The sequence below is a fragment of the Acipenser ruthenus genome, chromosome 8 (genome assembly GCF_902713425.1).
Source record: "Acipenser ruthenus chromosome 8, fAciRut3.2 maternal haplotype, whole genome shotgun sequence".
Lineage (NCBI taxonomy): Eukaryota > Metazoa > Chordata > Actinopteri > Acipenseriformes > Acipenseridae > Acipenser > Acipenser ruthenus.
This window is the reverse complement of record NC_081196.1, coordinates 3,227,455-3,239,605: the sequence shown is the minus strand read 5'-3', so window position 1 is coordinate 3,239,605 and position 12,151 is coordinate 3,227,455. Positions and strand designations below refer to the sequence as shown.

General features: G+C 40.6%; 1 protein-coding gene across 2 annotated transcripts in view; it reads right to left on the bottom strand.

The window, feature by feature from the left end:
* Window positions 1-9,153, bottom strand: part of LOC117406660 (phosphate-regulating neutral endopeptidase PHEX-like) — a 35,278-nt gene extending 26,125 nt beyond the window's left edge. Inside the window, exons 1-4 of one of the 2 annotated variants that reach the window (XM_059028076.1) lie at window positions 8,178-9,153; window positions 5,287-5,352; window positions 3,980-4,141; window positions 504-590 (exon numbers count right to left, since the gene is read on the bottom strand). In XM_059028076.1, coding sequence (XP_058884059.1) covers window positions 504-590; window positions 3,980-4,141; window positions 5,287-5,352; window positions 8,178-8,301 — 439 coding nt within the window. In that variant the 5' untranslated portion in view covers window positions 8,302-9,153. The remainder of the gene's footprint in view (window positions 1-503; window positions 591-3,979; window positions 4,142-5,286; window positions 5,353-8,177) is intronic. The other variant, XM_059028075.1, reaches the window with a different exon arrangement.
* Window positions 9,154-12,151: the final 2,998 nt, after the last annotated feature.

The following is a 12,151-nucleotide window of genomic DNA, read 5'->3' as shown; positions in this document are numbered from 1 at the left end:
CTGAGATTCTTGCAATTTCCCCTCTTAGAAATGCAATATACAGACCAGGAAGTCAATAGTGTTTATTATCTTTGAAACTTCAATTGAGTAAAAGCCACGAGGGACCCTTTAGAATCCCCACTAACCTGGAGGAGGATACGTTTTCAATAAGCTACCGCTTGGGTTTGGGCTGATTTAGCAGGATGTCTGAAGGTCAGCTCTGAGACAGCTGATTAAATAACCTCCCCTGGCAGTGCCACGTGTATCTCAATAACACACAACGAGGCAAACAGATACCTTGGTGTGCCATTTCATAGTGAACGCAAAGACAACGTTGGCAGAGCTATGCAGTCCTGTCAGACTATCTCTGATGTTGCAAAGGGTGTGTAATAGGGTGGGTGAGGAAAGTACAGTAATGTTGAAAACCTTCAATACATAATTCAGCAGAAAATGATAGATGTAGTCATTTCAGTGTGACTCAGCAGGGCCATTGCCCTAGATCAGATTCAAATAGAAATACTCACTTTCATTCATACAGGAGCGATACAGGACCTTTGCCTTCTGTATTGCTTCAATGTCCTTTACTGTGTCTGTAGGTTTCTCCAGCAATTCTACTCAAGACAAGCGGAAATAGAACTAAAACATCATGTAATACAGCACAAGGGAAAGATAAAATGAAACACTGCAGCAATAACTATCACCATCAGCTCAAGGCTCAGTTAAACGCGATTGACTTTCTTAATAACAGTGATCAAAAACTAAAAATCGCAGCATGACACAGTTGTTGTCGGTCTCCAATATATTACACGGTTTCCTGTTGCATTAGCATGCCATTACATTTTTTTTCTTTTTTGTCTTGTGCGATCTCCGCCTGCCTCCAGGATAAAGGCAAGGTTGATTACCTTCAGCATGCACCCCCTCCCTGTTCTTTGCACTTTGTGACACTCAATTACATTTCACATTTGCAGCTCAGGTCATTTCTGTAATCATCTACAATTATTCCCACTGAATTGTCTGGGTAATAATAATGTGCTTTGTGACAGGCTCTGAATAGGGAAACGTGAGCTATTGACACTGCATCGTTTTAATCTCTTCACAGTTCAACACTTAACACCTAGTCTGCCTCGAGACTGGGCCACAGTTTATGTGCAGGTTACTTATCCTATTTGTCACATTTAACATTAAAATGGTACTTTGTTATTCTAAAGTGGAACAAATGCACCACAGAGCAGTGCTGAGGGATAGCTGCTGCAGTCAGTGTAACTTCACAGTTATATTTCTAGATGTTAGAACCTGATGTTTCGTATCATTGTACTTTGGAATTGCTTTCCGAGATACAAAAAAAAAAGGGTCATCCTAACGGAAAGGGGGTTGTTAAAGTTTAAACTCAGCCAATCGGTAACATTGATAATATTACTACTATAGTACTGGCAACCAATTCATATCGTGGGCTTATAGCAACAACACCGGGTCTTGATTTATATCATTTGAGTTCAATTTCCGTTACTGGCACTGCAATGTTGCTGAAGTAATCTACATGGAAGCATACGATTAAAACCCTGGATAATACTGCCAGGAGACACTATTTAGCACCTAAGGTGCCAGATTCTGCCAGGAGAGACACTATCTGGCACAACACCAGGAAGGCATACGGAAATCACTGGACAGCGCTCTCCAAAACAGGACGATCCAGGGAAAACAGCTACAAGTGTCACTAATTAAGTTGCAGCCTCCCTCGTTTCAACAGGTACCGCTATTCTCTTAATTCTGTTCAAATGTTTTATGTTGAATTAAAATGAGCTTCCTAAGTTATTTCTCTTCCCCACAGCTGTCTTTGCATGGAGGCTGGCAGGCTCTGTTTTCTGTTTTGTTCGTCGGCTTCCCTTTTTCGAGCTTCTCCCTCACTTGGTCTCTCAATATTGCATGAAGTGCAAAACAGGCTCCCACTGTCTTCATGGGAGTATTGGGAAACTAACTGGGACACTATGCATATACAGTATAAAAAGTTAACCAGTGGAAACAAATCTATTCTTCAGCAATGCTGTCATGTGTTTATGGACCAGATCCACTGTGAGTGTTTTCTTACAATTACAACGACTGCCTCCTTCACTTTCCTCTTGATGAAAAAAAAACATCTCCCTCCTCCAGCTTTCTGTTCAGTGTGTGTTTATGCAGTTTTAAATAGACACCAGCATTGCCTGGTTTTGTCAATGAGGGGTGTGCACAGTAATTATAAGATGCACATCCAAATAGTTTCCTGCATCCTCCCTCAGCTGTGCTGGAGGTGTGTACACTCCGAGTGCTGCAGTGCAAAACAACACTGTAGTATCACTAGCACTAAACACAGCGGGGTCCATATTCAGCTGGTCTAAACAGATGAAGTGTTTAATCTAGTGTGCACGTATATGAAAGGGTCCTTCTTCTCTTGCAAATATTAATGACTTTTGTATAAAGTCAGCTGTTACTTAAGAACATTACCGAACAAGGGGAGGCCATTCAGCCCATCAGTGTCCATCTGCTTCCTAGAAGCTGATTGATCTCAAAAGAATCTCAAATTAGGGGTTTTATTCTTGACATTTTCTATTAATCGGTTCATCGTCCGATCTACAATCAATTCATCACACTTTTGAAAGACAATTACATGTAATACAAAGTATTAACATAATGCTGTTTACTGCAATGCTTCATAATGCCAGCTAATATTTAATATACATACATTTTACTTCCATGTAATTTGACAGTTTGAAAACATTTACTTACATGTATTTGAAAGTTAGCCAAGGTGTTTAGACGTACCCTCCGCCATTTTTCAAGATTTATTTTTCATGCACCGTTTTTTGATACCGCACTCAGGTAGAGAAGAGTAATCAATCAGTTACTGATGATTAATTCATCATTAAATCGATTAACACCCCTAGTCTTCATGATTGAGTATGAACAACATGGCTGGGTAACCCATTCCATATCCTCCCCGCATCTGTGTATAAAGAAGCGTCTTTAACCCTATGTGCAAATCAGATAAAACCGAAATGCAGAGGGAAAGGTCTATAGCAGGCGAGCACAAAGGATAAAAGCAGGAGATGATTTGTAAAAATTCAGGGCAGTTATGGTGTTCACCATCTAGGATGATGGACAGAAAGACAGACGGACACAGTGACGGAACTACAGTGTTCGTTACTGCAGCATTGTTTATATTTTTCTTTTGGTAGTGGCACATTTCAGGTGGATAAAGGAATTCGGCTGTGCACTGTCTATGTGAATGACATGTCTCCAGGGCAGCAGGTAGTCTCTGCTGCTCTCTCCTCCTCCCTGCTATGAGTCAGACATTCTGCTGCCTGCTGCTTTCCCAGATCAGATCAGATTAGATTGTGGTCACTCAGTGTGTTCTGGCCTACGGCTGTGCCAGCCTGTGCTTTGTGTGCTTTATAAATGGACTCCTGCTATGTTTGTCAGATGAAATGTTTTCTGACTCCTCACACATGGAATATAAAATAAATTACTTGGTGGCCAGCTGTCGCCTTTTTTATTGCATTTCCTGTTCTATTGTGTCTAGATTCGATCTCCCATATCAATCTTATTCATTCTCCTATAGATTTGTCTTTCCCCGCTGGGTCTCCAATTATTCTCTACAATTGCCGTTTTTCTTAAACCGGTAATAAAATTTGTCAGTGTAAGATATCTGTGACCCCCTGTAAATGACGAGTGTACAGATTTAGTTTTTTTGGGATTCAGCAGTATTTCATGCGTAACCAAGGATACCACACTTTCAGCTGAATTTCACACAAACAGTCATGTTCTTTATGAGTTGTGTTATCCTGACACACACAGGCTGTGTTAATGCCAGCAAACTTTCGTTAAACATGTATCAGTAACATATTTGTAATGCCACTGGTTCTGGAAAGACAGCTGTGTCAAGGCTGGTTGTGGTATAAGAACAAATACCAAGCCAGCACTGTAAAGACTATTCCAAGGAACAGTTTTCAGACTGCTGTTTCCTCACCTTTCAGCTTGAGGTCCACATTATGTCGCAGCCACGGGTAAATGCCATAGCTGGAGGAGTCTTCTGGGATTGGGTTCTCCTTCAGCCATCCTCCGCAGGCATACTGGAAGAAATCTTCACAGGGTGGTACGGACGTGTCCATTTTATTAATAATGGAGCCAGCTGGAAGGAAACATCCAAGTAAGTATCAGGTCCACGGGACTTGAAAAAAACATATCACACACATTGTACAATGATTATCAGGCTGGTTAACAATGTTCATGTGTTTCTGATCTTCTAAAAAGGCACTCTAGCCGATAAGAGGAGGCTATTTGCCCCATCAGTGTTTGTCCAGTTTTCAGCAGCTGAATGATATCAAAGCTTTGTCATGCCAGGTCGTAAAATGATCTCAACGATTCAGCATCAACAACATAGTTTGGTAACCCATTCCATACCCTCAACACTCTGTGAAAAGAAGTGTCTCCCACCATCTGTCCTAAGTCTCCACTTCATTTCCAACTGTTTCCTCTGGTTGCTGGCTCAAACCACACAACCTGTGTGTAACACAAAGCGTGTCCAGCACGACCCGCGCATCACCCCCGTAGCCTCGGGTTACAGCACTTGTATAATGCGCAACCGTATATAAAACACAGAAATTGTTTTGAACTTGCATTCAAAAACAAGAGGGAATTATACTTCGGTAGCAAATACACCTTTAGCAATAAATGACAGAATGCCAATCTGAAAATATAAAGCTGTGTTTGACACCCAGCCAAGTCGTTAGCGAATAAAAGGCATTTGGAGATGAGCTGGGTCTACAGGTAATGAGCTCTGATGATCTCTGCTCAGTTCAGAGGAAACAGCAATTCCCCCAAAAATCTCCAGAATTGGTCCACTGAAACCCAGGTCAATTGTCTGTGTTTATCATGAATGTGTCTTGGAGAGGCCTGGAACTGCATGGGAACTAAAACTGAAACCAACCTCTAATCGACTGAGAAGAGGTCCAAGCAGGGCAGGGTTGAGGGCTGAAGCACATTGCTGATGGACTGGGAAGTTCCTGACACACTACAGGTGTTAGGAATGATGTATCTCTGACACCCTTTAATACACACTGTCGCTAATTCACTGCTCTGTATGAAACAATAACTGCCATTGTCCCAACAGACCTTGACCCTGTTTTTCTGTTCTTGCACATGGTTGTTATCAATCCCTTGTTCTCAGAGAGACCCTCCATAATGAACCAGTGGCAGCGTTTCAATCCACAGAAACCCAGCGCGCTGCACTGCCAGGCTCGTTACGTACAGGAGAGAAAGGGCCAGGGTTCTTACCTGCTTCAATGCATTCTTGTGTCAGACAGTATTCTTGACAATGGAAGTTTATGAGACCTCGAATAGCTGTTGGGATAAAAGAAGAAGAAAAAGAATGGGAGTATTTCAGGACGACTAGAAATGAGAACTAGGCACGTGGCAATCCCGTCATTTCAGTAGCTATGAGGCAAGTAGACAAACGCTTTCGTTTAGCGCCTCCCTCAGCTAGCCTACACCGTGTACACTTCTGTAGCTGGGTAGAAAAGAATAAGGGAGATTAGAGAGCTGTATATAAAATAAACATGCATGTAAATAATAAACATGGGTGATGCAGTTCAACTAAATCTACCTACTATCGGATGCTCATCCAAGGAGCTCACATAAATACTTTCAGTGTCTGATTTGATCTTACTTTCAGCATAAAATGTTGATTTGTAGAGGTAACATGTACTGATCCATTTGTGACATAAAAATGGGCATTAATGGTATATTTGATTAGTTTACTGGGTTGAGTGGAGTTCTCTTTCCTATACTACTAGAGCGCTCTGCAGTGTTGAGTGGAGTTCTCTTTCCTATACTGCTAGAGCGCTCTGCAGTGTTGAGTGGAGTTCTCTTTCCTATACTACTAGAGTGCTCTGCAATGTTGAGTGGGGTTCTCTTTCCTATACTACTAGAGTGCTCTGCAGTGTTAATGTAGTTAACATTAGCCAGGCTGTGCAATGGTCAGCGAGCCAAACTCCTCAATCTGTGAGTCGTGCTGCCAAGTGGCTCCATGCGTTTACTCTGCAGTGAGGACAGCGGCAGAGAGCTAGGAGGATCTCTCAGAAGTTGCAGCTGTTAGAGGTTCGCGTGTCACTAACCTGCTGAAACAGCTTCTCCGAAATACCAGCCGGACCCATGAATGTGACATTACTAACGTGGGAGAAAGGGAGGCAAGGCAGCGAACTGAATCCGTGGACAGTAAGATTCAGAGTCTGATTTGTTAAATCCATGTAGGTCCTAAGCTTAAACAACCACAAAACTGTGCAAACCTAATATTTATCAACACATAAATATATATGCATTTGAACTTGTCTATAATTGTTGTATATTTTGTAGAAGATCACAGACATTATTTGACATGCATATCATAGAGCTATTCAGTGACTGATAAATAACACACCATAGCAAAACAAACACAATGAAGATCATGTGTGTTTAGTTTGGTTTCAGATTGCCACATCTCAGAGCAATGGCAGGTTTCAATGCAAACCTTTTCTGTGACCATGCTTTTTATTTCAAACCCTGCTCTGTTTTTAAAGCATTAGTACAAAACGAATCTCAGCAGCCAAACGTATCAATGAAAATCTCTTTTCAATTACAGACATTGACTAGAACTACTCGTTAAAAGACTGGTCAAAGTTGTTGCAAAATGTTTTTAGAAACAGTACTATTGGGCATTATATCAATTATATCCAATATTTCTGTCCATATTTCAAGTGTCTATTACACTAATTAGTCAACTTGTTATGCACAGAATGAAGGAGGGGCCGATCCTTCTTAAAGAATATAAAAGAAGTGGATTTATATGGTGTTGTCAGTTTGGGTTCTGCAGCTTGTCTTTAAGACTGTATATTATGAAGGCTTGCGGGATTCAATTTGGGATTAATGAACACATTGTTAACCCCACAAAATATCAACAGCATACCGGCATGCTGTAATTAAGAGACAATGATATTCCCATTATCCAGGACATTAACCTTACTAGTATCTCAAGGGGTAACACTATCTCACAGAATGAGAATCGCCTTTGTAAGATTGACTACACAGTATTAACAATAGCTGTCTGTATTAAATGCAAGCTGCAATACACGCTACAAACACGCAGGGACTGTAGACTGCAGACTGTTTCTGCGTTTTCCAGGGCCAGCTTACAAGACACAGTAACTCCACTATGAGCCTATTTGTCATTGGTTAATGCGTTTCTAAGGTTACTGTACTGTTCTGTGACTGTGGTACAAGTTTCTGTACTGAAGCCAGCATGCTCAGCACCCTGCACAGTGCTCTTCTCACACACTGATACTGTACAATATCATATTCGAGAAATTCTCTCTCTCCACTACTGGGCAGACATAGCTGGTGTGTGTGCAGTGTGTGTGTGCGTGTGTGCGTACAGTGTGAGTTTGCATGTGTGCAGTGTGCACTGTTACATTTTCATGTTGGGGAGTTCATTTGGTTTGTTACATACCATATTCAGAGAGGAATGCAATCATTTTAGTTGCATAAAACTATCAAGAAACTCCTAATTGATCATTTAACAGCATTCTGTTTTCTTGTTTCTTTCACTTGAGCTCTGTGCTGATCTACTATCATTTGTTTTCTAAACGTGATACTGAAGAAGACAGTAAAAGAGACATGCAATATAATAAAATAAATCATAATTAAAATAAGTGAATTATTTGATATAAAAAAGGGGAACAAATGTTAACAAGAGTGATGCAGAAAAACATTCTGATTATTTTTCAAATCAGAAGAACTCTTGAGAATACAGGATGCAATAATTAGCTTTGCTGATGTATAATATTTTCGATTGAACTCATATTTTCAATCCTAACAAATGCTTTAAAACACATAAAATAGTTGACCAAAACTGGGCTAGGGAAGCTAGCAGAAGTCATCACATTTCAGCACAGCAACATTGATCTCATAGCAACACAACAAACAACTCCTGTAGATGTATTTATTTAAAAGGGTTTGCTTTCAAACACAGAGCCTAAAATAAAAAGAAAATGCAACTTCACCAAGAACGGTTTAATGAAACTAGAGATGCAATAACTTTTAAATGCTATACGATTGCTAATTTAAAAATAAGATGAATAAATAACAAAGGAGAGTGCATAAGCTTGCTTCCCTACTGTGCTCTGGATACTCACCTAACAGCACTACAATTCCAAGGACAAGAGTAGCACTTATGAAGACAGCAAGCGCTGCTTTAAGTATCTTGCTGGATGACTTGACAGGCTTTGCCTTCGGATTCCCCAGCATCTCCATCTCCATGGTCCCAGAAGGTCTTGGTTTAAAAATTAAATCTAAACCAACACAAAAACAAAGGTGGACGGCTTGGTTCAGAGGCTATCCTGAAACCCTGGTGTGCTTCACCCCCTCTCACACTGCTTGCTCTGCCTTCACGAGCCCCTGTTGTCGACGCTCCCCTTAAAAAGTGCAGCCACTGCTGTCTTCAGTGTTCCTCCAATTAAAAAGCAGCACCGTGAAAGGTTCCTGGGAGGTCACGCATTCTAGTCAGAGCCAAGGTCCATTGCACTGTGGTTTACTGTGTGGTGTATGGACTAAACTTTTCTGAGCAGTCAGCTTTCTCACCCCTTGAGATATTCCACATGGGTAAGCAGGACAATATCTATCACTTCAAGAAAAACAAGAAGCGGCTCAGTGTGTTTTTTGGTCGTGCTGTAATTAATGGTCTGGGATCCTCCTGCTCTTCTCCTTGGAGGGGTTGTTATTTATTTTCTCTGTCCCTTGGTTGACAGAAACGTCAGTCTTTATATACAGCTACCTGTTTGTGGACGGGAGCAGATGATATGTTTTGCTCACACATGCAAACAAAACCCTACTTTTAACCCGGGCTATAATAAGCTGTGGTTATTTAGAGCACACTGTATTTATGAAACCAATCCAAGACAGCATACAGCGCCTCTATGAATACATTAAGGAGCCGCCCGCTACTGTATGAACTGTCCCAGTTATCCTAACTCATGAATCTCGTTGCTGATGTAACACATTTGTGTGATGTGGTATTTCTAACATCTGTAGTATTTCTTACATCTACAAGTGGGCAGGGTGCTGCAGGGGGGCAGGTTAAGGGTCGCACTCTGGTGTACCAGATGCACTTAGAGATACATCATGTTTGGGAGCTACAGAGTCACAGAGGCCCTGGGGGTGCTTTAGCATGTAACGACTGAAACAGAAAAGCACGCACAGTACAAAGTGGATCTAAAGAAGAGTTAACATTAGTTAAGATACATGTCTGTATCAAGTTGCTCTTTAGTAGTACAGAAGTTGTACAATATTGCCATGACTTTGTCTGCAATGCTTGATTATTAAACAGTATAATATTTGTTACATTTTGGATAAAAGATCTTGAGTGAGAATATTCATACTCAAGTATATATATATATATATATATATATATATATATATATATATATATATATATATATATATATATATATATTAGCTCAAAGAGCCAGCTGCCCTTTATATATATATATATATATATATATATACACACACACACACACACACACAGAGTACCTGCACAAATTATGGCAACAAATGATTTGCAGCAATCCCGATATCTCTGAATAGATAATTGCCTCCTCTTTAGCAAGACATCTCTCAAATAGAATGTTACCCCAACATGTTCTCCTTTTTCTAAGAAAGCAGCACAACTGGGGATGGGGAGTTTGTTGCCGGATAGCTTCACCTGGACTGCTTTCTCACTAAGGGCCTCATTCACTAAACTGCGGTAAATTTCTATTTCTGAAGAACAGTCTGAAACGATCTTAAATTATATACTTTTTAATTTACTTTTGCACACAGCAGTGCTTCTTTCTTTGGGTTAATAATCTGACCCAAGTGAATGACGCAATGCGCGATGAAAAGCCTTGCTTTGGAGGAAACCTCTTGCAGTGCAGTCTGGGAAATCCCATTAAAAATAAAAACTGCAAATAATAACAAGATCACAAGTAAAGTTATGAATGGGAGAAGGCTATTGGACCTTAAATGATCCTGATGATTCCGCACCAACAACGTGATTTCATAATCCATTCCATACACTCATTGCTCTTTGTAGAAAAAGCGTCTCTGGCCCTCACAGAAGTCTGTATCAATTCAGTATCCGAATGTGTGCAAGGCTTAACTTTGCTGACTCAACTTGGCACTTTTAAACTTAACACAAAACAGGGGACACTGAGCCCATGGGTATTGTGAACTATAAAAACAGAGCATGCAGCCTGGCGCTTCCTTTACCGCAGGATCTTCGGTTTTGCACAAGATTTAGAGCTGAAGTAACACGTACACATAGAACTTCTTTATGCTTTGTGAATACTATGCATTGCAAATGCATTCACGTCATGGTTGAAAGCAAGTTATTTTATCAGGAAATTGGACGAGAGAGCCTTTAGATCATGAGAAAGTCTCGGCATGTGGAATATCCATGAGCACGTCATCAGTGCAGGACAGCATCCTGAAACGATTGGATTTATGTCCTTACGCTTGTTATTTTCAGCTGTTGTACCATCCCAAACAGTAACAGCTTCCCCTGTCTATGTTGTGTGCGTGTCACTGTGGTAACGTGACTGGATAATGTCATTTCACATTTTCAAGTCTGGCATTACTCATATGTCTGGGATGCATTTACAGGATGTTCACACACACACACACACACACAAAAAGAAATCTTTGCTCTTAGTCTTTGTATCTGTATATTTTGAATTCTTGTTGAAAACTTGACATGCAACTGGAGAAAGCAAGCACTCTACACGAGAAAAAGTCAGACACAATCATTAGATGACTCCTCTCCAGTCTACAGCTCCAGTGATGGGAATTGCATAGCAGTTTGTTCCATTCCTGGTTTTACTATGAGGAACACCTGAGCTTGTTACCTGTACACTGGAGCTAATCAAGCTTGCATTAAAACCTGGAATGGGTGAAACCGCTATGCCGTCTTACTCCCCGCAGCTCCCATAACCTGCCATTCCTAGCGCAAAGGGCCATTTCTTTCACAACTGTTACTGTTCAATCTGTAACTCCCAATCTGGCCTGGAGCATGAGCAAACGGTTTGAAATAATGCACAGCACACCACACTATTATTCCCCCATCAAATCATCTTTATTTCCAGAAACTCTCTGCACCTGCAAAATGTTTGACAAAAGTTTTCAGTACCAAGATAAGCTACTTTCAAACATGTATTCACTTTGGTGGAAGCAGCAGTCAGTGCAAACAATGGTACATTTCTTACATCTCTTGCAGGTGCACACAGTTAAAATGGGTGAGGATGGGGGCAACAAAATACCAGCAGAAAAGCAGAGGTGAAACCAGCAGTACCTTGAAGACAACAGCACTTAAAATCAGCATCCATTGAGAGATTTATATTATAATATCTACAGTGCACACTGGCTAGAAATGGCTGTATTCATTATATCACAAACGTGAACAACACAGACAGACAGTTGTGTGAAGTGTTGCTTTGATTATACAGCACAGATTAAAGGGACCATCTAACACTGTGCCCAAGATCCCTCCAATGTCCTACGCTGTCTGGAGAGGTGAGACAATGTGACAGATGATGGAATGTGAAAGATGGGACTGTGGGTTGACAGTAAATGGATGTCAACCTGACAACAAAAGAAATGGGGATAATTAGGAGGTGTTAATAGTTTTGAGTTTAAACTTTTGCCCAAACGTTCAAGTTGTCAAAAACAATAAATCAAAATATGCAGCCCAAAATATAGGAGTTAGCTTTACTGTATGCATAGCAAACGAGTTGGACAATTTATTTCCTATTCAATATTTCTTCAGTCTTTTCTATATACAACTAAATGCTGTAAACATGCAGTCTTACTCACAAAGACAGGCTTCAGTATTATATATACAGATATATATATATATAAATAAAAAATTCTACACAGGGAATTGAACAGCAGTGACACCCTCAGTGCTAACAGGGTAAGAGTTCTGTGGACGTCACTCACATCTCCCGTGTCTAACCCTCACTGTGCAGGAGGACCGTAACCATTCAGCGGTCTTTTATCCGTAATCAATAAAACAACAGAAGAGAGAACACGTGGAGAAACAAAAGTTCCTCCCTTGATGACAGAATTAAGGTTA